This window comes from Calypte anna, chromosome 1 (assembly GCF_003957555.1).
Source record: "Calypte anna isolate BGI_N300 chromosome 1, bCalAnn1_v1.p, whole genome shotgun sequence".
In the NCBI taxonomy this organism is placed as follows: domain Eukaryota; kingdom Metazoa; phylum Chordata; class Aves; order Apodiformes; family Trochilidae; genus Calypte; species Calypte anna.
In genome coordinates, this window is record NC_044244.1 from 156,934,030 (window position 1) to 156,958,931 (window position 24,902).

At 40.9% G+C, this 24,902-nt stretch overlaps 2 protein-coding genes across 5 annotated transcripts in view; one reads left to right on the forward strand and one right to left on the reverse strand.

Moving 5' to 3' along the window:
- Positions 1–3,135, reverse strand: part of UCHL3 (ubiquitin C-terminal hydrolase L3) — a 39,431-nt gene extending 36,296 nt beyond the window's left edge. The window contains 2 exon segments of the mRNA XM_030456451.1: positions 2,647–2,658; positions 2,875–3,135. Coding sequence (XP_030312311.1) covers positions 2,647–2,658; positions 2,875–3,075 — 213 coding nt within the window. The 5' untranslated portion in view covers positions 3,076–3,135.
- A 131-nt stretch (positions 3,136–3,266) lies between these two features.
- COMMD6 (COMM domain containing 6) lies at positions 3,267–20,975 on the forward strand. 4 transcript variants are annotated; one of them, XR_003987910.1, is made up of 8 exons: positions 14,001–14,081; positions 14,687–14,745; positions 15,314–15,379; positions 15,671–15,747; positions 16,964–17,132; positions 18,532–18,684; positions 19,757–19,900; positions 20,661–20,975. XR_003987910.1 is itself a non-coding variant. In XM_030456442.1 (7 exons), exons 6-7 carry the CDS (start codon positions 18,541–18,543, stop codon positions 19,805–19,807), a joined length of 195 nt encoding a protein of 64 aa, XP_030312302.1. In that variant the 5' UTR covers positions 3,267–3,547; positions 14,687–14,745; positions 15,314–15,379; positions 15,671–15,747; positions 16,964–17,132; positions 18,532–18,540; the 3' UTR covers positions 19,808–20,975. The 4 variants fall into 4 exon arrangements, 3 of the variants coding, with proteins under 3 accessions (XP_030312302.1, XP_030312281.1, XP_030312293.1); XM_030456442.1 differs by lacking the exon at positions 14,001–14,081 and adding an exon at positions 3,267–3,547 and having other exon boundaries at positions 19,757–20,975; XM_030456421.1 differs by having other exon boundaries at positions 19,757–20,975.
- The last annotated feature ends 3,927 nt before the right edge of the window (positions 20,976–24,902 follow it).

Consider the following 24,902-nt stretch of genomic DNA (forward strand, 5'->3'; position numbering starts at 1 on the left):
TATAAATAATGCTGTAAAACACAAAACAAAATTACAATTTCCCCTTTGCAACATATCTATCCATTTAAACTCAGTAAGAGGAATATATAGCTTGAGATATTTTAAAGTAAAAGAAGCCATTCTACAAGCAATCTCCCAGCAGACACCTACTATCCCTTCATATTTGTCCTTGTGCTTGTTTTTTGCTGTGCTGTGACACAGTCTCAATACCTCCCCATTGTTGGCTCTGTGGGAGGCTTTCTAAGACATTCTCTTTACAGAAAGACACAAACCAAGTCCTGCTTGGTCTTCCAGTTTCTGAGTCGACATGCACAATATCTCCACCATTCCCACTCTGCTTACAAACACAAGAGTTAAACTTCACTCTCCCACCCCAATTAAACAAAAGAAAAAGCAAAAAAAAGTAAACTTAGCTATGGATTTTCAGAAGATCTGTTTCTTCACACCTGACATCCTTTCACCACAATACATCAAATCATCTACAAACACTACCACCCAACACAGGAATCATGAGCACTGCCTTTTCAATGACTTTGATTAGTAAAGCTTTCTTCTGGGAAAGACTGTGATAGATTTGCAGGGTTCATAAAATGGGAATACCTTTCAGGAAAAGTAAAGTTTGGGTTTTTGGCAATTAATCTCTGTATCTGCCCTTCATGCATAAGAAATGTGTTCCATAACTGGGTTAAGACTGGCTGTATCCAGTTTCTGCCATTTGTTGTATGTTTTGTGATCTTTATTGCCCCTGTGACTTTAAAGCCACAGCTGTCAAAGGCATTCATGGATGAAAATAATTTTTTTTATGTGGCTGTCTTTCAATACATTAGTGGCTTTAAAAAAATAAATAAAAATAATAATTAAAAAAAAATTCCAGAATATTTTGCACAGCACAGCATGCAATACAACAAAAATGAGCTGTCCTTGCAATCAAGAGCTTCTTGAAAATGTGTTGCAACTTCATTTGAATCTCTAATTACTACTGTTGTTGTTTTACACTTAAGCAGGATATGAATAACTTGTGACTAACAGCCCCATTGCTATAGTTTACCACTGTACTGAAGAGATTAAAAGAACACAATGACTAATAAGGCAAGGTGAATTCATATTCAACACTGCCTTTTTTTTTTTTTCTTAATACACTTCTCAGTCTAGATAATAACAACCACTGCTCAGTTAAGACTGGAAAAATATGGTGACAGGAATATTAACAAGAAAATCCTTGTGGAGTTAAAGTTCCTATAATCCATGATCATCCACAACCAATAGGTATTGCCCATCATCAATGCAAAGCCAATGGGCAAAAGAGACAGACTTTGAACATATGAGAACTATTCACTTAATGTTCTAGGACTTTCTTCATGTAACATAAACATGTACTGATACAGGATAAGTCAGATTTTAAGAAGTCACTAGTTTTTCATCCTCAATTTCTACCTTACATCTGACAGGACTTTATTTGTACTATGGTGACATCATCTTTACATCTGGAATGCTAAAAGAATATAGAGAATTTGAAATTCCACTAGTCATTTATTCACACTTACTTTCTTCTGAACTCAAATTCTTTTTTTTTTTTTTTTTTTAAATCTAAAAAGTAAGACCACACATTCAAGAACAGCTTTCAGGAAAGGCTGTAAATTTTAACTCAGGACTGGGGACTGGGATTAAAAACTTTGAAATATTCCACAGCAGCAATACTGCAAGAACTGTAAAATTATTTGTGCTAGGAAGCTGTAAAGCCAAATTAAAAAATGACCCAGCATCAAACAACCCTTCACACTCCTGCAGATTCAGTTAGTGTATTACAGCAACAATAAAATAAATACATTATTGACATACACCAATTCCTAATTTTCAAAATATTTCAACAATGTGGCTTTGATATCATTTTACTGCTGGAAGCTTTAGAGTCTTTTGGCTTAAACAAGATCCTTACCATTATCAACAAGCCTGCTGGGATCAACATCTCACCTCTAATGCTTGTTAAAGATACTCAAAACATATAACATGATGCAGGGTTGGAGAATGCATAATTTCCTTTCAGCTACAGTTTATTCAGCTCTCACATTGTTCTGTGGACTAGAACAAACTTCCTTGTTCTAGTGTGGCTTCTACTATTTTAACAAAAACAGCAACAACAAATCATGCAGGTATTGTCATGAACAAGCAGAAAAGTGCAAATGCAGTAAAATGACACTATTTCTCATGATCAGACAGAGAAAACAAGAGACTGCAACATGGTGATGTAAGCAAATCTACACATACACCCCGTTCAGTTCCAGAACTGGCATGCTTTATATATATATGTGTGTGTGTCTACAATAATATTTTAATTATTAATTAATTAATTAAAACCACCCAGAAACACATCAGAGATTGTTATATTAAAAGTCAGACCACATCCGTGTCTTTTGCTTTACTGATTTTACTTTCGTATAATATCTCTTCATGGCACTATGTACTCAGGGGTTTGTTCCAGAGGAGATTCCAGTACAGCCCAGTTTAGGAAGGCGCGGCGCGGATACCCACAGGGGAGGAAGGAGTTACTCTCGTCGGCGAAGCAGAAGGCTTCACTACACGAAAACGAAAAGGGATGGGCCTACAGCTGGAGGAAGACTATAGTGGTTACCTCAAATAAAAGCTTACCTGATTCGTGACCTGAAAGGAAAAGAGAAAACAGAAAGGAGTTAACACCCCACTTTGATCCGCGGGCTAAGACCTCCTCACCAGCCCACCCTCAGCCCAAGATGCTGCGCCCCGAGAGGCACCGAGCCCTCTCCCCTCGCCTCCGCCATCCTCCCTCCTGCCAGCAGCAGCCGAGCAACTCCCCTACCCCCCCTTCCGCCGCGCTTGCCCCTCAGGCCGGGCACTCACGTCGGGGTTGGCCTCCAGGGGCAGCCAGCGATGGGGCTCCATGCTTGTGGTGGCGGTGACGGCGGCGGGGCGGCTCCCGGTACCGGTTCTGCTCTGAACCACGCAGCGCGGTACTGACAGCGCCCTGCGCCGCCGCGATTCAGACCTGACCCGGGACCGTACCACCGAGCCATGAGGGAAAGGGGGGGAGAGGCGGAGCATTAAACAACCTTCCAGCACTCACCCACAGGCCTCCCCATCTATGGAGCGGCGGGCAGAGGCGACGCATAAGACGATGAGCAATGTGCTTCTAGATGCTCCCGGGAAACCATGGCAGGAATATTTCCCTCTGCTCACCCCTGGGTCTCCCCCAGCAATGGACTCTCCCAGCAGGGCAAGGGGTGGTACCTCGCCCGCCCCACCCGGCGCTTGCTCCCAACCGTCGGGGTGTGCGTGGGACGGAGGTGCCCCGGGGCAAGTTACAGAGGGGGACTCTGCCCGGTTTCGGTTCCGGCTCTGGGGATCCAAGCTCTCGTTTACCAATAACACCATTGCTCGCTCTGTGGCCGCCGGAGCCCCTCGCCCGGCGGGAAACGGGGATGGATGCGAAGCAGGCGCCAAATGCCCGGGACGCCTGGGCTCCTCTGAAACGTCCTCCAAGTAGATGAACCGCAAGCCGTGCACCGGCGATGAGGTACGGACAGGGTTCGGGGAAACAGAGCTGCGGGAATGGGAGAGGCCACGGAACGAGACGGGTTAAAGGGGTTTGGGTAGAACAGTAAAGTAGTGGCGGTGGAGGACTTCAGAGATGTGAGGGGACGGGTGGGGGGTTCCCCGGAGGATCTGTCGAAAATTACTTATAGGATGTGTGAAATCTAAATAAAAAGGAGCATTTCTTTCCCAAAGCTGCGAATTCCCTCGTACCTTCCCTTATCAGCAGTATAAACATACCGTTTCTTGGCCTTGTGGCTAAGGTCAAGCACAGTATAATACATACTTCTCATGTACCGTAGGATACATTTCATATATATATATATACACACACAGAGATATCAGATTTAGCGCTATGACTTCTTTCAAGTTAATTCAGAAAAGGTAACCATGAAGGAACCCACCATTTCTTGGCTTCAGTGTCCCCCTTTACCCCCTGGCTGCTTCTGCCCCCATCCCTCCACAGTCTGCAGCTGATGTGCACAGGCCCCTTGCAGAACTGCCTTTGCCTTTTGGAAGTGGACAAGGTTTTGTGAAAGCCCATCTGCTGGACCTCCAGCACAAAACCAGAAAGACCTGGGGCAGCAATCCAATGTGGCTGTGAGATCTGCTACCCAGTTTCTCTAACAGGTACCTCCTCATATTAAGTTCTCAATCATTATCTAGCTAGAAGTACTGTCAGATCACCATCATAGTCTGCATCTACTTTCCTCTGCCACAGAAAGCTTCATACAGCACACATAAAGAGGCAGAATTTTTGAAAGCATCATAGAATCATTTGGTTTGGAAAAGACCCTGAAGATCATCAAGTCCAATACTAAACTGTGTTCCACAGCATTATGTCTACATGGCTTTTAAATACCTCCAGGGACCATGACTCCACCAAGTCCCTGGGCAGCCTGCTCCAGAATCTCGTGACCCTTCTGGTGAACATTTTTTTCCTAATAACTGTTGTGAACAAAGTAAAGAAAAGGTTAGTGTAGTGAAAAGAGTTTGAGGCACAGTGAGACATACACTCGTGGAATATGTCTGATTTTATTAGTCAGTGCTCTTTTATAGAGCAGAGAAGACATGATACAATAAACAAAGATCATGCTAAAAGGCAGTTATGTTGATTCTGTTAGCTATAGACATTGCTTACAAGACAGCATTCTTAATAAAACATCCTGGTTCAGGCCAAGAGTTACTAGAATACACAGTCCCTTTATTCAGAGTAAGTGTCCTCCAAATTCCTTATTATCTTTTCTGGTTGTGAGCCTTGCCTCATCGTTATTTTTCTGGCAATGGGCCTTGCCTCATTGCTATCTTTGTTTAACCTTGCTTTGCAGTGTGGGACCTTGTCTCTTTGCTGGCTCTCAGGTCTTCCAATTTGACAAACCATTCCAGCTGGCTCTCCACATATCCCCCTTTTTTTGTTTTTAGGAATAAGTGTATTGCTATCTTTGATTAACCTTGCTTTGCAGTGTGGGACCTTGTCTCTTTGCTGGCTCTCAGGTCTTCCAAATTGGCAAACCATTCCAGCTGGCTCTCCACATATCCTCTCTCTTTTTTTTTTTAGGAATAAGTGTATTCTATGAACCTTGGCTGCCAGGTTAATCATGGTCCAAATCACAATTCTAAAAAACCAAACAAAAATACACAATAAAACTCCTGTAGGGAGTTTTACATAGGGAAGAACATGAAGTAATGTGGCTTATCTACAGTGAAAGGGATTTAAGGCAGAAAAGTGTTTATACAATGTTAACATTATACATCACCACTTGTATATGTTACCATCATCCAGATCCGCAGTCGCTGGGGAGCCCTGTTTGCAGCGAGGATTTGGAAAACACTTTCAAGCAAGTGGGAAAATCCTACACAGTGCGTCCACTGGTAGGTGGGGCATCCAAAATCACTGCAAGGGGATCCAGCCTTAAATACTAAACAACCAGCAAGTTAGGATGACTTGCATATTACCTTATGCAGAAACATCTGGTTCTTCTCCTGACCAAAGATGACTGGAACTGGGCCAGAGTCCAGGGCTTGTTTGGCAGGGTTTCTTTAACATACTCTCTTTCCAAACATCTAGTCAATTATTTTTGATAAATGATGTTTTTGCTGATTAATACAACCGGACTATATAGGATAGTTGCACAAAAGGCTTGCCTAAAATTAGTAACATTAAGATCATTAGACAATAGGAAGATAAAAGAATGCAAGGTACAAATCATGACTATATGTGAATGCAGTAATGTCAGATTAGCCATAGTTTGCTTACTGTACATATAGATTTGAGAAACATTTCTATAGTACATAGATAATGCCAGCCTATAGCCATGGGGAGAAAAGGGAGGTTCAAAGAGAAGTTACTTATTCTAACTCTTGCTTTTTTATTTTGAGGCTTATCAAACACTGGAAAAAAATTGCCCAAAGAAGTTGTGGCGTCCCCGTCTGTGGAGACATTAAAACTCAAGTCGACACAGTCCTGGGCAATCTGCTCTAAGTGGCCCTGCTTGAGCAGGGGGGTTGGAGTAAATAATCTTAAGAGGTTCATTCCAACCTCAACCATTCTGTGATTCATGCCAACTTCAGGATTTTTGGCCTGTTCTCCCCTCCTGGATGGCCTCCTTATAACAGAGGAAGCCATCCCACATATCAAGGTCTTGTATGGTGTGTGTCCCCACCACTCAACATCTACTGAGTTGCAACCAAGACCAGAGCTATAGGTTCTTCTTGGTGGCAAGCACGGAGGCCAACCCAGTCGTGCCCTTGAGTGTGGTAGGAGGCACTTGGCCAGCCCCAGTCCTTTCACCTGATTGTCAATGCAGACCTTCACCTGCCTCATCCAGTAACAAGTCACTACCATGGCAAAGCACACTCAGACCCAATACATATTGGCATCTCCTAACGCCACCTGCATAATGTTCAGCAGAGTGAATACTGGCAAAACAACTAAATCAGGCTTCACTGGATGGCCTTGGTTTTTCACTTTTTCTACCCCACAACCTGTCAGTGCTTTGATATTTCCCCACCTTGGCAGTGCTTCCTTCTGTGTGTCCTGGCTCAGAGGCCTCTGATGTCTCCACCATTCATTGGGCTGCAGGGGCAGCTTGCAGAAGCTCTTGGCGACTCCTGGTAAGGCTCCTGTCATCACAGGTTCTGACATTCTTTTCTGGAACCCAAATGGGTTTATCTGCAGTTTCTGGAAAGACACAAGCAAAACCTCGACCCTACGTCATTAATGGATCAGGACCTTTCCATTGTCCTGTTAAAGGATCCTTCCAATTGACTCACACCTGTGGCAAGCAGGTTGTTTGAAATTACCATTGACAAGATTGAGCAAAAGAGGCACAGGGATATGCCAGGGCATGATCCATTTTAATAGCATGAGGCATACCCATTACATAAAAAGCAGTCAATAAGTGTGTTATAACATGACAAACAGCCTTAACTGGAGAAGCAAAAAGAAAACCTGAAGAGGTATCAACACAGACACGGACATAAGATTCACGGGCTGAATGAGGAAACGTGTGACATCCATCTGCCACAAATCATTAGGTCGTAGACCTCTAGGGTTAATTGCAGGGTAAGGTACAGGAAGATAGGGAGCACAGGCAGAACAACTTCTCACAGTGTGTTGTGCCTGTTCTTGAGTAATGTGGAAATACCTGTGCAGGCTCAGTGCATTCTGATGGAATAACTGGTGGCTTTCCATAGCACAGTGAGTGGGTGAGGGAGTATCAGAGTCTGCTAAAAACACTTGTACTTGACTATCTGTTGTAGCATTTCCTGCTCAAGGGGCGTCCTGGTAGAGTGGAATGTGCATGAATATGATTAATAAAAAAAGGTGCATAGCACATGTGTGGAAGCATCTGTAAACAATAAAAAAGCTGCAAAAGATCATTGTTAGAGGTATATTTTATCCAAGCTGTTTCAGTATTTTGACAGACATGCTGCAAAGCAACTACCAGTCAAGATATTAACAGGCTGAGGGAAATCTTCAAAAACATGTTTAAGTGCTACCTTTTGTACTGAGGTTTACATGGTACGTTCTACATGACTTCCTTCTTCAAGAGAATAAGATCCAGCCTTACCGTTTCTAGAACCACCAGTAAGCACTGTAGGGGAATCAAAGGGGTAGGAGAAGTTATCACAGGAAAAAGCCATTAATATTGTTCAGCAAACAACAATTTTAAGGAACGTTTGTGATTATCCACGTGTCCTGTGTAGGCTGCAGCAACTATCTGTCATTGCTCATTGTTTGAATGAATTCCTGTAATTGTGCTTGTGTCTAAGGTTGGTGAATGACAAACAAGTACAAATCTGTAAGCTGCAAATGTCGCTTTAGAAATCAATTTAGAAATCAAAAATGCAACAATTGCCACATATGAGGTCAATGAAGAGGTGTTCTCAAAAGGAAGGTGAAGCCATTTAGTATACCCTGTGATTGAAAAACACCAGTAGAGATGTCAGGAGTGGCTATAACAGCACCTTGTACTGCTTGTTGAAGGGAAGTACATGATCGCTGAGCAGTCGCTGTAGCCTGTTGTATAAGCTGTAATTCTGTGCTTCTTCTGAGAGCATGCAGGGAGAATTTAAACTAGAATCACCATGCAGTGTTTCAAATAGATGAGTCAGTTGAGTTGTAGAAATTCCTAGCATAGGTCAAAGCCAGTTAATATCCCCTAACAATTTCTGGAAATCATTAAATGTTTGCAAACTGGTAAGGTGTAGTTTGATTTTTTTTTTTTTTTTTTTTTTTTTTGTGGACCAATGGTATGCTGATGTCAAAAAAAGCCAAGGTATGAAAATGGTGGAGTTTGTTGTGCCTTTTCTGGGGCAACCTGTAAGCCCCATTGCTCTAGGTGAATATTCAAGTCCTTTAGTATTTCTTGCAATTGTTCTTGATCAGAATGAGTACACAAAATGTCATCCATATAGTGAATAATTTTTGCCTCTGGCCATTTGGGTCTCACAGGTGCAATAGCTTGTTGTACAAAATTTTGACAAATAGTTGGACTATTTTTCATTCCCTGTGGGAAAACTTTCTACTGATATATTAAAGCTGCCTCTTCCATATTACAACTGGGTATTGAAAAGACAAATCTACATCTGTCCAGCTCCTGAAGAAGAATAGTAAAAAAACAATCTTTTAAGTCTTTGACTACGAGGGGCCAGTTGGAAGGTATGGCAGCACGAGATGGCAATCCAGGTTGTAATGAGCCCATAGAGGCTATAATGGCTTTAATAGCTCTCAGATCATGTAGCATTCACCATTTCCCAGATTTCTTTTTGATAACAAAAACTGGAGAATTCCAAGGGCTGACTGAAAACTCAGTATGATTGGCATTTGGCTGTTCTTTAACTTATGCAAGACAACAAGTTTCTCTTTAGATAGGCGCCACTGTTCAACCCAGACAGGATCATCTGAAATCCACTGAATGGGGTCAGCACAGGCAAGAGAAGCTTTGACAGCAGCCCCTAAACAAAAGGGTATCACAATCCTTTGTGATCTGTGTTAGTTTTTCAAAGCAGCCATTCTTTCATTCCTTACTGGTGCTTGCCTAATCCCTTTAAAGTGTGAAATTTTCAAGTATTCATCATGGCAGTTACCTGATCAGATGGACTTTGTAAGTACACTCCCATTTGTGTGAGTACATTCCGTCCCCCATAGGTTTATTGGCAATTTTTGTAAAACATCTGGCTGAAAAACACTTGTTTTTCCATCAGGGTCCTGCCCTGTGAGCTGTGCAGAACTCTGCCAGGGCAGTGAGACTTCACCTACTCCTGCCAAAGATGCTGTACCTTCTTGTACATGATTTTGGCCTATGTTCTTAACCAATGACAGACTTATCTGCTCCAGTATCAGTAAGTCCTTCAAATACTTGTTCTTGAATAGTAAACATTACTGTGAGTCATTGATCAGTAACTTCCTGAGACCAAAAATTTGTTGTTCCTGAGCTACTGAATCAAGTAGCTCCTCTCATTCCTTTCTGTTCCTGGTCAAGTTTAACATATGAGAGTACAAGAATTTGCACAATTCTAGCTTTCTCTGGGATCTCAATAACCCATTGAGACCATGGCAAAATCATTATAGTACCCTAATAATTATCGTCCAGTATGCCAGGGATTACAAGAAGCCCTTTTGCTGAATACCCACAATGGCCCAATATAAGGCCTACTGTACCAAACTGGAAGGGGCCCCATAGTAGTGGTAGGATTTTTCTGAATCCCCATTTCAGGAGTTAGTACAGATGGAAAGACAGTGTGGAGGTCCAATCCTGCCCTGCTGGGGCTTGCCCTGCTGAGGCTGTGAAGCTGTGACTTGCCAGGATCACTTGTGGAGGTGTCAGTGACATGGCAGCCCCTATGGTCTGGGGGGGCTGGGACTACTGAGCCCCATCGTTAACACATCTTGTTCTGCATTCAGATGCCCAGTGAAACCCTTTCTGACATTTAGGACATAACTGAGGAGGTGATTTAGGATTAGGACAGCTCTGTGTCCTTCTGCAGTCTCTCGCTAGATGTCCTTCTTTACCACAATTAAAGGATTTTGCCTTTTTGACTGATTGCAAAGCAGCCACCATCAGATTAGCATTGTATGTAGCAGTACTGACATCCTGACATCAGAGGATTGTATCTGTAATTGTCACCATTCGTTTAGAACCTGCCAGTGCCTGCTCATAATCTTTATTACAATTACCAAATGCCAATTGTTTTAGCAAAATGTTAGAAACATTGCTGTCCACCACACTTCTCTGAATAGCCATGGCCAAGTGATCAACAAATTGTTCAAAAGGCTCAGATGGTCCTTGTAAAATCTTTGTGAAACTTACATTATCCTCTCCCTTTGCAGGCAACTTTTCCCAAGCTTGTACAGCTGCAGCAGTTATTTGTTGATAAGCCTGCAGCTCCCAAGTCAGCTGTGTTTGTATATTTGAAAAAGGTCACATTCCTGTCAGCATTTCTAAGGTAACAGCTACATTTCCCTGTTGATTTCTTCTAGCCTGATCCATGCAAAGATCATGGTAATACTTTTTCCAGAGTAAATGGTCATCTCTGTCTAGGCTAGCACAGACCCTATGAGGAGAGGCTGAGGGAGCTGGGGCTGTTCAGCCTAAAGAAGAGGCGGCTCAGGGGAGACCTCATTGCTCTCTAAAACTCCCTGATAGGAGGTTGTAGCCAGGTGGGGGTTGTTCTCTTTTGCCAGACAACTTTCAACAAGACAAGAGGGCATGGACTTAAATTGTGCCAGGGGAAGTTTAGGTTAGATATTAGGAAGAATTTCTTTACTGGGAGGGTGATCAAGAATTGGAATGGGCTGCCCAGGGAAGTAGTGGATTCTCCATTCCTGGAGATATTTAAAAAGAGACTGGATGTGGCACTCAGTGCCATGGTCTAGCAACCGCAACGGTGGTTCAAGGGTTGGACTCGATGATCTCTGAGGTCCCTTCCAACCCAGCCAATTCTATGATTCTTTGATAATATATTGCAATCATAAGGGCACATAGCTTCAGCGGATACAACTTTAATTATAGTAAGTATGTAAGGCACAGTTGGACTATCCAGAGCTGCAGTCTGTTTTAAATCTTTCTATGTCTTTAAAGTTATAGCCCAGGATTATTAGGATCAGGATCCTCCACCATGGGGAATGCCTGTAGAAGCTCCAAAGGGATTTCCTCCAAGACCTTTTTGTATACCCTTCTGCAATACAGGGGGGGATGTGAAAGGGCACGAGTCTGCATGTAATGGTGGGGGGAAAGCAGGGGTGGGGGAACTTTCTTTCTTGAAAATCTGGCTCATCCTGAGGTTCTGAAATATTTTCTCTTCTATTGCTATCTTGAGCCTCATCCCGTGTAGCCACAACAGCATCTATCATCCTTGGTCTGTTAACTGATTTAAGGGTATCAGTCTGGGGGATTAAACATATCTTTACAATATTCCAAATGGAAAAAGCTGTTAAAGGAAAAACATCTGGTCCTTCCTCTTGAAACTATGCATTCATTTGTTTCCCTATAGTCTCCCACTGATCTAAATCAATCATTGCTACTGCAGGAAACCAAGGACAGCATCGCTCTACTCACTGCAAGAATTCCTCTGTTTGTGATTCTGAAATATGAAACCCTCTTAACTACCTTTTTCAGTACTGATCTCTTTCTTTAAAATGTATTTCACCCATACTTCTCAGAAATAACTTTATGCTCTAGTCAACAACTATTGTTATTATACAATAAACAAAACAAATCTCAACCAGCTTTGGAGTTCTGACACCTATTTTTAGGGGGACCCCCCTATTTGTATAGGAGAGACTCTCAGGTTTTAGAATTGTCGAGCCATTCCAGCTGGCTCTCCAGAAATAACCAATCTAAACCTCCCCTGGCACAACTTGAACACATTTCCTCTTGTTCTGTCCATTATTACTTAGGAGAAGAGACCAATCCCCACCAGCTTCATCGAGCTTCTTTGGACTTGCTCCAATGTCCTTGTAGTTGGGTGGCCTCAGCAGTGCTGTATACAAAGGGGTCAATCACTTCCCTAGTCCTGCTGGCCACACAATTTCTGATACACAGTTTAATTCTGTGAATGGGCAAGTAGGCTGTTCCAAATTCAAAGAACTAAATTCATCATGCGTTGATGAAAATAACCCCAAATAACCACAAACTTCAGCAAATGAATTCTGAAGTGACCAAACCACCAAGATATTCCACATCCAGCTCCACATCTTGGAGAAATAATGAGCAGCAATATAATATTAGTCATAATGCTAAAGGCACTATTAAGAGACTTGATGAAATTGTAATATAATGTTCTCTGGAGTATGTAATGGACAGTATGTAATAGTTACTTAAGAACAAAGGGGTTGTTAAGTCAAATCCTTGCTATCACAGAGAAATCTTATTAGTACATACATTGCTAGTGTTCCAACAATCACAAGGTCATAAAAACACATACTGCTCAAAAATATTTGGACACTTAATTACATACTTTAAAAGGGAGAGGCCAGGATCAGACAGACCATAAATATATAAAGCTTATAAACACACACCATGTTCTATAATAATTACTCTTTTCCTGAAATATCTTCAGAATTTTGTCATTAACATTTATTGAAAATACGTAATTTAAAACTACTGATTGCCACTGCGTTACAAGTTGTTTTACTACTCTGTCAGAGTCTTACAAGAGATCTATGGAGATTATAGCATCACAGTATAGAAAAAAGCTAAAAGCAAATGTAAATCTGGTTAGTAGAGAAATCTAAGAAAATTTGCACTTTTTAAAAGGTGAAATTGATGAAGCATCAGTGTTGTTTCAGGGCTCCAACCACATCCCAAACTTATTTTGCTAGGGTATGCAGAGCTTATTGAATATGTTTCTCCCTGTAGTTTTGCAGTAAGTGGCCATTTTCCCATTAAACTGAAACCAGTTTATCTGCACAGATCATCCATGAATCTCACAGTTTATCTGCAGGTGGACAGGCTAGTTCCACAACACACCTGCACAAAGTACAGTTACTCTGTTAGCTCTACCAAGTCAAGTATACCACATGCTGCATGCACAGAAGACAATGCAATATTTATGTACTTGAGACAGTAATGAGGAATGCTGAGGAAACCCTAACAGCAGTTAACAATAAACCCAACCGAGTAAACAACTTGTTGCACAAACCAGCCCTCACTTGAACTGGCATTCCCAAGAGCCTCCCCAGACAACTCTGGCACCAACCAGCACCGCCTCCCAAGACACCACCAGTAGCTCAAGCACCAGCAAAGGGGGGCTGCAGAGGGGGTCTGTACAGGGTCTGTAGAGTGAGGGCACGGCCAGCCTGAGGCAAGGCAGGGATAGGCCCTGACTTGCAAGACCCTGAGCTGCTATCCCCAGGCAGTCTGTGCCACCCGCTGCCTGCGGACCAAACAGCCTCTTACAACACGGGTCAGAGTTTACTTGCACCTATTTAAGAAGTGATTTATTTTGCGAAGAACAATCCCAAACCACCTCCTGCTGGGGCTCTCATCCATCCATCCATCCATCCATCCATCCATCCCTCCTCCCTCCCTGCCTCCCTTTACCCATCCATCCACCCACCCATCCATCCATCCATCCATCCACCCGTCCCTCCCTCCCTCCCTCCCTTCCTCCATCCATCCATCCATCCATCCATCCATCCATCCATCCATCCATCCATCCATCCCTCCATCCCTCCATCCCTCCCTCCCTCCATCCCTCCCTCCCTCCCTCCCTCCCTCCCTCCCTCCCTCCCTCCCTCCCTCCCTCCCTCCCTCCCTCCCTCCCTCCCTCCCTCCCTCCCTCCATCCATCCATCCACCCACCCCCCATTCAGCGGGCACTCCCCAGCGGAGCAGTGCGCATGCGCCCTGTCCGGCAGCCAATAAGAGCGAGGTCTCTGCCCCAGCATCGCTTTGGTCTCGCCCAGAGCCAATCAGGGCGCTCAGCCTCTTGTGCCGGAAGTCAGCCCTCGGCGGGTGCGCGGCGCCATGGCTGCCGGTTCCGCTGCGGTGCGGGCCCTGGCGGCGCTGGGTGAGGGGCAGGGAGGGGCCCTGAGGGAGACCGGGGCCCTCCCGGGACCGCGGGATGCGGAGAGGAGCTCGGCCGGCCGGGGGTGCGGGCGCTGTCGCCCTCTTGAAAGCTTAGCGGGGGCCTCCTGGCGGAGCCGCCTCACCCGGGGCCCGGGGCGAGCCGGTCCCGTGGGTCCTGGCGGAGGCCCGTGGTTCGCCAGCGGGACCTTCCCGCACTCCCTCAGGGTCTCCTGGGGGCTTCGCTGCTGGAAGGCGGCCTGGATGTAGCAGCGTAGTCTTGGCGGCCCTGTGCTACCCCGGGGAGCTGTGAGGGACTTGGTGCGGGTACTGCTCCATAGGGCCCAGAGAGTTCCTCGGGGCTGTCAAAGTGTGGCGTTGGATGGGCTCAGTCTGGGGCTCTGAGACCTTACAGAGTCGCTTCTATTAGGGTTTTTTGGGGGATGCTGAGCGGGTTATGTTAACGCGATTCGGGACAAACTCCCTGAAAAAAAACCCCTTTGTTTTTAAGGTATATGCATGCACAATGACTTAGGAATTCCATAGAGAGAGATAAGACTTATTGCTGTAACAGTTTCTGATAACTATGGCTTGTGGGGTTTCTTTCAGATGTTGGTGGCACAGCAGATAAGATTAGTTTAATACCTCAAGACTTTTTTGCAGAACTGGTAAGTAGATCAATAAATAAGACATGGAAGGAATTCTGTCAATCTTTTCTTCTAGGAAACCTTTTTGTTTAAGCTCTTCTGTTTTTTCTCTGTTGCAAAGGGAATCCTGGGTATGTGGTAGCTTAGATTTACATGATTCATAAAATGGGCCAGTCCTGCTAAAAACAACAGGCTTGCTTTAAGTTTATGTTTTTATTGTAGAAGATTTTGAATTTTTTTTCCTTTTATCTACATGAGATACTGACCAAGCTTGTGTAGAAAATATTCATCTTGTTCAGTGTAACACTTAAGGAGGATGACTGTTCAATGAATATGGAAATGATGTGTTCAGTAGCAGTAGCCAGTAAGGTAGTAACTGAAGTCTTGGCTGAGTATATTTGCTTTTCATGGATGTGATGTCATTTCAATGACTTTATTCTTCACTCTGCCTTTAAAGCACCCTCTTGTTGTCCATTTTTGCATTAGCTAATTTTCTTCTTTGTTTTGTGATCTCCAAGTATTCAGACTAGCTTTGTCTTGGGTAGTAATGCATGCATTAAGAATGTTTTCAAACTTGCTTTCTTTACAGTGTGAACAAATAATTCAACATCTGAACCATAAGATCCCAGGTATAAATACAGCTGAGCTGTGTCAGGTAAGTTTTTACTTACGAATGTACTTATATTTTTATGCATATATGTATATATATACACACAGTATATATATAATATAGTAATATATATGTATATATTATATAGTAAGCACTAAATGTGTTTACTAGTGTTTATAAGCAAGTATATTAGCTGTGAATGCTTTAAAGGATGTATCCCCAAGTCAGATTTCTTTCCTTATATATGATTGTGTGTGTATATGAAGATTTTTTTATTAATGCATGATTTATTATTCATGATTTTTATTTGTAATTGTTTGACCACTTAATTTCCAGAGAATTCAAACATCTGGGATTGAGATTAATGCTGGTGACTTGGCAAAAATAGCTAACATTTTTTCCTTTCTTTTTAGGTAAGCAAAAAATAATTCACTTTGCTTCATGTCTGGTTTTTTTGCCCTCTACTCCAACCTAATGGGGATATTAAAAAGTAAATTAAATGTGGGTATAAAATGAACTGATTCAGTAAAGGGCCAAATGTTTCTAACTCTCGATACCCAAAAAAATGTTGGCTTAATTATGTGTAGTTATTTATTATGTAGTCACACTTATTGAGATAAAAATTTGAAAAAGAGAGTAAATATTTATAAGATCCTATCTGCAAGCTTTGGAATAATTGGTAAAATAAAAGAGGAAGTTAAGCTCAGTTCTAAGCTAAGTCTGTAACTTCTTGTTTCTTGGAGATGAGAAACCAGCATTTGAGTCTGTTAAAACTCTGCAGTGATAAAGCTCAAGGTTTTAATTAGTATTTGTAGCTGTTGTTTTGGTGTTAAGTTTTTCTGTTTTCATAAAAAAATTCTTAAGGTCTTACTTGTTCTTCTAGTACCTATTATCTAAACGTTTTATGTAACATTAATATGACAATAGAAATTTAACATACTACTTCTACCTCTATAAACTAAAGCTTTAAGTTATGTTAGACCATGCTACTTGAAAGATCAACTGTTTTTCCTCTTTGTTACTGTCTTTTTAAAAGCAGTGGATCTCCATGTATAAACCTAGAGGGGATTGACTTTTTTTTTTTTTTTACCTGTTTCTGTAGAGGGAATCAAGTAGCAATTTTCCTCCAGATTGCTGTTTTCAGTTGAGGGTTTATTGCATCATTTAGCTTCTGCTAGTATCAATGATACCATTACCTAGAGGTCCTTACTTGCCTTTTGGTAATAATTAGATTAATTTTCCTAAATGTTTAATTAAACTGCCTTGTTTCTAAAGGAATAATGTTGTTTCACTGCTTTATGCACACATCTTTCATAGGCTTATGCATTTTTTCAGTTGTAACAGCACTTGGAGGCTGTGATTATTTTTTTTTAATGTTATATGTTGTGCAAGCCCAGCAAAACTTGTCTGTATATTAAGACACTTCAAAAGTCAAGTTATGTTGACTTTGCATGTGGATGCAAAAGATTAGTAAAATATTCTGAAAAAAAAATCACAGTCTGATTAATTGCTGGAAAGTACATAAATACATGCAGTAGAAATTAAGAATTGCCTATTTGGGGTAGTGAGAAATGTTATTAAATCTGTGGGAAATGAATCTGCTGTGGTGTTCTTTGGGTATCCTTATAGCACAGCAGCCAGAAACAATCTTTCTACGGAAGAACTTGTCATCACCTTGGGCAATGCAGTCAGCACCCTGCCAAAACATGCACTTCAAGTTATTCGACATGTATGGAACGAGCAGGGCAAATCCATCAGTGTGTCAGAAGATGCAAGAAACAGGGCCTCAGTGGGGCAGGTAACTAAGTAACAGAAGTGCAGTTGAGCTAAATTTTAACTCCTCAGAAATGTCAGTGCTACATTGTATGATGTGTTGTCAGGCTCATGTGGTATTTTGACTGCTGAAAGCTTTCGTTCATATATATATATATATATATATATATATATAATCTCTATTGCCAAATATTTATCCAGGTAAAGAAACATACAGTAAATTTTGTCTAAACACTGAACAATTTTCTAATTTTACTGTTTGGGTGACAGTCCCATTTCATACTTCTTTAAAAATCAGTGCTTTGTAGTACTATTAGGGAAGGTGAGTGGCAGTGTGGGAGACAGTTGTATTAGCTGTTTATGTAAGTCTGCTTTATATGTAATTTGAATTGTGCTTTAGACTTGAAAATAGCAGCACCTGATTGGTTTATTCTGTCTCCCTTAATGATAACTTTTTTAAAAGATACTTTCTGTCAATTTACAGCATTCCTTTAAAAAAAAATTAAAGAAAAATGACACAGTATATTTGCACTGTAAGATCTTTTCTCTAACAATGGTTTAAAAGATCATGGCTTTAAAAAAAGAATCTTTGTCTGAGGCTTGATAGTTAGCTTGTAGTGACTGTTCATTACTTATTTCAACAGATCTTCATAAAGAAGCCTTTTTAGCATTCAAAAAACACTAAAAATAACTTACCTGAAACATATTTATGATGAATGCTGAAATAGCATTATGTGATGCCTTAATTGTTTTCCATTATTGCTACTATAAAATTTTTGTGCACTATGAGGTTTTTATTTGCCTAATGACAGAATGTGAGTAAGAAAAACTGATATAGTCACATAACTTCACAGAAGTCACAGAAAGTCAGGGATTGGAAGGGACCTCAAAAGATCATTGAGTCCAACCCCCCCTGCCAGAGCAGGGTCACCTACAGGAGGTCACACAGGAATGTGTCCAGGTGGGCTTTGAATGTCTCCAGAGGAGACTCCACAACCTCCCTGGGCAGCTTGTGCTAGTGCTCTGCCACGCTCACAGTGGAAAAAAAATTTCCTTGTATTTATGTGGAACCTCCTGTGCTCAAGCTTGTACCCACTGCCTCTTGTCCTATCTTTGGACACAACTGAATAAAGCCTGGCTTCATCCTCCTGGCACTCACCCTTTACGTATCTATAACCATTAATGAAGTCATCCCTCATTTTCCTCCAAGATGAAGATACCCAGCTCCTCAGACTTGTTAAATTGCACATTGTTTTTTACTGTTAAAATCAAGATTTTGTTTTCACAATCTGTAGGTGTATATTTGTTCCCCATTTAGGTATGAACTCTGGGTGCCCTGTGTTGTCTGTAAAATGTTCATCCAACAGAATGGCAATGGTAGGCCAGATCTTCCTTTAACAGTTTCCAATGTTTTTTCTTTGCAGTTTGTAGATATGAAATGGAAGCTGGGAGTTGCAATGAGCTCTGACACCTGCAGGTCTCTGAGGTTTCCTTACGTGGCAGTGACACTAAGTGTGGCAGACCCTTCAGGACAAGTAACAGACAAATCTTTCGAAATGTCGATCCCACAGTTCAAGGTCTGTAATTGGGGTTACTCAGTTCAGCCTCACTGACTGACTCTATGGTTCTCAGTGACAAGTAACATATATATATATATATATATATATATATATATGAAGTACCTGTATCCCCTGATGCATACCTTTGTGTTGCTTATTCACTGATACAGTCATTCTAAGGTGAAGCATTAAATACTCAAAAAACTGAAGCAAAGTAGTTACAGCATTGAGGTTTTTGTCACTTATCTGAAAATGTTAATTTAGCAGTAATTAATCTTTTCTCTTACAAATAAGCCAAAAACTGAAGTTTTGAATCTTTACTGTTAGCTGTCACTCTGCCTTAGAAAAAATTGAGTTAATATTCTAAGGCTATGGAGCTGTTCCCCAGCCTCAAGATATAAAACTTGGGTTAAGCCTAATGTTGGCTAAAGATTAGGAAATAAGGGCAGTCTGCTTTTCCACCACTGGCTCTTAATTGCTGTGTGGCAATTGTGGCTCTTAAATGTGTGAACTTGATTGTTTAATTTTGTATAATTGTGGCACTTCTGTAGCCGTTCTTGTTTAAGGGGCAACTGCATCACTTAGAATATTACACAAGTCTCTAAATAAATCCCTGGAGATGCCAGGGATTTGAGAAGGATATTCTGGATCCTTAGGTTTTGTGAAATAGTATTAATTTTGAAACCTCTTTAATATCAAATCTGCTGTTCAACGGCTGTAAGAAATTGATGCAATATTTGAGACAACTGGATTGTGTCAGCAGGTAATAAAACATTGGTGTGAGGAGGTTGGTTTGTTTTTTGTTGGAGTGTGACCTACTTCATTGGCTTTTTTCATATCTTCTCCTATTAGTAGGCAAACACATGCAAATAAGGCATCATCTCTGTAGATTTAATAGTGAATATGTCCAAATGCCAACAAGCCCACAAAACAGAAAGCAGAAACTCTCAGTTCAAGCTCCAAATTACAGGTGGAAGAAAGAAGGAATGTGAGAAACGTGAATTGTGATTTTTGTCTAATGTGCTAGTTTGAACTAAACTTTGAGCATTTCTTCAAGCAGCTGAAATTTATCTTAACTCTTGCTTTTTAGAATTTCTTCAGACAGTTCAAGGAAATGGCAGCTGTTCTTGAAACAGTTTGAAAAGAACTCCTATTTACATTGAAAGTTTGGACAGACTTAGGTCACGTAACCTTTCCGTTGTGCACAGGGAATAAAGTGCCATTGTTCAACAAGGTATGTATCCTTGTCTTTTTGACAGGAATTTTTCAGCATCCTCCTTGCACTGCTGTGAACACTTCTTCACTTTTGAGTACTTGAAGCAGCTCTGCAGTGTTTGTAAACAAAGCTGAAAACTTTTCAGCTTTGTTCATCCTGGTGGACAAAAGATCAGGATGTGTACAGAAGGCATCATTGTAGACTTCCTAATATCCAGGAGTAAGAAACTGCTCATTGAACCCCAGGGTGTGGAAAGACACCTGAAAATATTGACTGGGAAGATATTGAGAGAAGTGTAAATCCCATGTTAACAATTTCTGTCTGTAATACTGAGATGCACTTGGACTCAACAATAATATTAAGTATATGAAGCTACATATAACAAGCATACATTTATTCTTGAAGAACAGCAATGTCAAGTAGTTAGTTCCAGGTATTTGCGGACCTAGGTTTCAGTCATCTTTTAATAACTGGAGAATATACTTGTCCTAACAGCTTTTTTATTTATATATTTGTTTGTTTGGCTTATTTCCCACCACCTGGCCTTATAAAAACTTAATGCATTAAGGTTTTCTGGATACTCAATTTATTTTCTGAAATGAAGCCCAGAGGCTAATTTTAAATAAGGGTAGAAAGGTGAATTTAATTCAAAAGCATTTTAATATATTTTTGCCTTTGCAATTAATCCAGCTTTAATGTGTATCACTCTTCTTGATGTTTGATGAGCAGTCTGCCTTGTAATTAAATTAGAATATTGATGTAGTAGCCTCACTTCAAGCTCTGAACCAGAGAAGTCAAGAGGAAACTTGAACATTCAGGCTGGAGTGTCAGCCAAGCTCATCAGAGAAAGAACCACACTGAAAGTCAGCAAGAATTCTTTACTTGTACTGAATGACAGGGGTCCACTGGACTGTTGCACACACTCAGATGATGTCCTAACAAGCAAAATTTTTTCTTTGATTCTGAAGATGGGAACATTTCCAAAGGGCAAGTGATAAATCCACTGTGCTTGCATGCTCTCTTCTTTGGTTTGTTGTGCGTTTATTTTTTTTTAATTGAGTTTTCCATACATAAAACACAAACTGCAAATGTAGTGGGGTGTAATAAAAACAATACTGTTGCATTTCAAGATGTGCTGGTGGTGTAGTAGAGCAAGTGAATATGAAGACAATTCATATTGATAAGCAGACTGAAGTTTATGCTGCAATTTGAGAATGGTAGAGGCTGAGAATAGGTTTTGCTAGGACAGATCCTCAAGTGTTTTCAGGCCACCTTTAGTGACAACATCTACTTTTCTAACCCACTTAGGTTTTGTGTTTTTTTAATTAACTTTTTTAAAAGCTGTCTGAAAGTCATTGATGCAGGCTATGTGTGCTTCTTTTGTCATGAAAAGAAACTGCAGCATACACTGCAGTCCTTTCAATGAAGAGACCTACACCCCTGCCATCTGGGTATTATGCATGGTGCATTAAAACAGTGCTTGGAAGCCCAAATGAGTGAAACAGTGTTGGCTTTAACAAAAGATAGTAAAACTTTTGGGCTGTGGCCATTGATTTGGATGGTATTTTCATTGTGCTGCTGAACTTTGAGGTGTTTGTTTTGTGGCTGGGGAGACCAAGCTGTTCTTATCTAGGACCCTTTCAATAGAATGTCACAAAATAGTCTCAGGAACAGACTTTCCATTTGCATTTTCCTTGGTCTGTCTCAAAGGGCTTGGGGCCAAACATAGTGCAAAAAATTTTCTCTCTCTGTGGAAAACTGATATGAGCATCTGGGGTTTTTTTTCCTTTTGTTGTTTTTTTTGTTTTGTTTGTAGAAGCTGGAGTGTATGGCTGCTATGACTGGAAAACATTGTCATGCTTTTGCCTAGTGGATGAATTGGTTTACATCAATGTGAGAGTTTCATAAAAAGAATACTTTTTGGTAAAGCTGGAGCCTTAACAATACTTTCCATTGGTTCTAATGCACTTAAGTTCTTCATTTAGCTGGAAATGCTTGTGCCTTTGGAACTGGATGGAAAAGTTTTACTTAATCATGTGGTAAAACAATTTAGTAGATAATGGGAGGTAACAAGGAAACTTTGTTACCATTTTTGCTTGGTCCATCACCAAAAGGAGAAAGTTGTCAGCCTTTGAAAAGTCCACATTAGATTCTGTCAAGTCAAATATTGTAGAAATAATTATGAATATTTTTAAAATGTCCCTGAACTTCAGCATGTTGTAACTCTGACTGGAAGGTGTCTGGACATGTGTGCTATGCCACTTTACTGTCTGAGAATTTTCAAAGGCATTTATGGGCATCTAAGAGATGTGATTAAAAATTGTCTGTGTACTTAAACTTCTGAGATTTGTCCTGATGTCTACCAGTAGGAATCCCTATACTGAGTAATGGAAGAATTAAGTACTTTATTAAAAAAAAAACAGTGAAACAAAAAAAACCCAAACCAAAACCCTAACAGTTTGCAAAGTAGCAATATTAACGTGTTCAAACAGGCTGTTGAATTGTTTGTCTGTAAGAGCAGAAACCAGATGATGTGTCCTTGCCTGTTCCTAATTCCACTTGTTGATAGATACAAAATTGTATAACGTGAATATTTTTTAAGTCCACAAGCAGTCATTAAACATATAGGTAACAGATGTTCTCCCGCATGAAATTCTAGCTCATAAATACTAGAATGGGTAAAGTTTAGGATTAGGCTATGACTTAACTTACTCCCTTCTTAAACTAGGATGAAGTTCAGATAAATGCAGTCTTTCTCTGAGATGAGGGATAACTGCAGGTTGCAAGGAATATTGGTACCAATTACTTATAGCTAGACAAAATGTTGTATTGAACCAGAAAAAGACATAACGTATGAGATTAATGAAACTTTGCAGGAAATTGCATTCACATGGTTTTCTGTCCTTAATAGTTTACTTGTCTCCTAAACACAGTTACTCTTTTTTCAATATTTGCCTGGAACAGAGCAAGAGGAAGTAAGGGGGAGGATAAAAAGGGTCTTGTATGGTGAATAAACCCAAGGAAGGGAATAATGAAGGAACTTCTTGGTAGTGACTGTTGTCTTCATCACATGATCCTTTTTGTTGGTTTGGGGTTTTTTTGCCTTAGTTTCAAGCACACAAGCCCATTGGTGGAAAAATGGAGAAAGGCCCAGAGAAAGTGCACAAATGGCTGTAGTCATGCCTGTGCACTAGTGTGCAATAAATACATTTAATAAATACATTTAGCTTCTGTACACTTTGGCCTAGTCATGGCCGGTGTAAAAGCATGTTTCTATTCCTGTTTTCACTAAATTGTACTGCCTTTCTTTTACTACATTTTAAAGGAATGTAACCTTATTGTTTGCTGCAAACCCACTCTTTTTTTGCCTTCCTGTTTTCAAGCCTTTGCACCCTATTTGAACACCTAAAAGAGACATTAGCTTGGACAAATTAAAAAAAGTAGAGATGATAAATTAGGGTAGAGGAAGAATGTTGTTTCTTCTTGCTTGCCTTGTTCCCTATTGCATTTTAATGTTTTATTACCCTCTTAACTGGGCATAATGAGGGTAATTTCCACTCCTTTGCAGACTCGTGCAGGATTCATCTATTTAGCCCTTGTGGGTACTAGAATAACACATGAAGTACCTGAGTCATTTAATCTACTGGCAGGGAAAAAAATACCCCATCTCTGCAGAACAGGAGGGCCTTAAAATTTGGAAGCCTCTATCCTATCCAGTGCCCTGTGGTTGATCGTGGTAGTTTGTTTCCTAGGCAGATTTTCAGTAGAATGTTCCAGGTCTGTTTGTTGCGCCCTGGCTTAACCAGGCAGTCACTCAGGAAGCTGCATCTGTGCAGGTCAGTACATGACACAACCAGTGCCTCAGTGTGGGTTGAGCTTGCATGATACGCTGCTACACTCCTGAGGCTCCCTCACCTCATAAACAACTGGATTTGCTTGTCACTGTGCACTTTTGGCCAAATGTTTCCTTTACTTCTGCTTCTAGTGTACAGCACTGTCCACACATGGTCAAACAACTCTATTTTTGGTGCATGAGGATGTGTGCATGTTAAAGGGAGGATGCTCAGCTCTCCTCATCCCCAGTCCTGGTTGCTTTGAAAACCTTCCCAGGTTTTGTTTCCGAGGCTTTTCTGAGAGAAGGTGGAGAAATGAGCTGCCATTTGAACTGAGTTAGTGGGATATTTCTGTTAATTATTTATTAATAATAAGGCAGCTGAGATTGCTGATCTTCTCCATGAAGGCTAATTTTAGTGTCTCTGAGTTTCCTCTTCCCTGCACTGTTTTCCTTCTATGGCTAATTACAACCTAACTGTCCTAACTTGAGAATACTTTCCATTCAGTGTAGGTGTCATAGTTTCCAAATTCTCTGTTAGTGTTTACATTACAAGTATTGTTACATTTATAAATCGGAAAATTTAGTGTCAGTTTTGTAGTTTACATACTGATCTCTGGAACAGTAAACTTTAATGTGCATACTAAAAAGAGAAGGAAAATTCTATTTCATGTAGTATGTTCCTGTGCTACATATTGTCTGAAAGAGGAATTTGTCAGATCTGTGGTCACCAGGTGGCACTGCTACATACAGCCTTGATGCACAGTAATCCTTTTGAAAGCAGACCTGACACTGGGATAAGGACTGGTGGTTTTTTTCCCTGTTCAGTTTATACCTGGAAGTGCACACATTCATGTCACCATAGCTTCCATCCTGCTTCTTACATTGTAAGGAAATACTCTTAACTTCTGTGTTAATTATTAAACAGATCAGTGTTTTCATGCAGTTTAATTACTCTGGAGTTCTTCCTCTGTATTTTGTTATGCAGCCTAATTTTCAGTGCTTTGTGTCATGCCAGAATGTCATTGCTGTTGTGTCTTCAGCAGGTTACACACATTTTTAAATAAAATTAAAAATTGATCTGAGACCATAGCCAAAGTAAAGAAAGACAAGTTTCCTTCCTCTGAACCAGCAAGTACTGGATGCTGCAGCCACAGATGAAGCTTGAGAGGGGTGTGAACGTTTACA

Bases quoted from the DNA above. Each gene is read 5' to 3' on its own strand.
- COMMD6 (XM_030456421.1), top strand. From the start codon at position 14,039: ATGGCTGCCGGTTCCGCTGCGGTGCGGGCCCTGGCGGCGCTGG. The intron at 14,746-15,313 runs GTAAGTAGATCA...CTTTCTTTACAG, and splicing joins AAGACTTTTTTGCAGAACTG to TGTGAACAAATAATTCAACA. The intron at 17,133-18,531 runs GTAACTAAGTAA...TTTTCTTTGCAG, and splicing joins ACAGGGCCTCAGTGGGGCAG to TTTGTAGATATGAAATGGAA.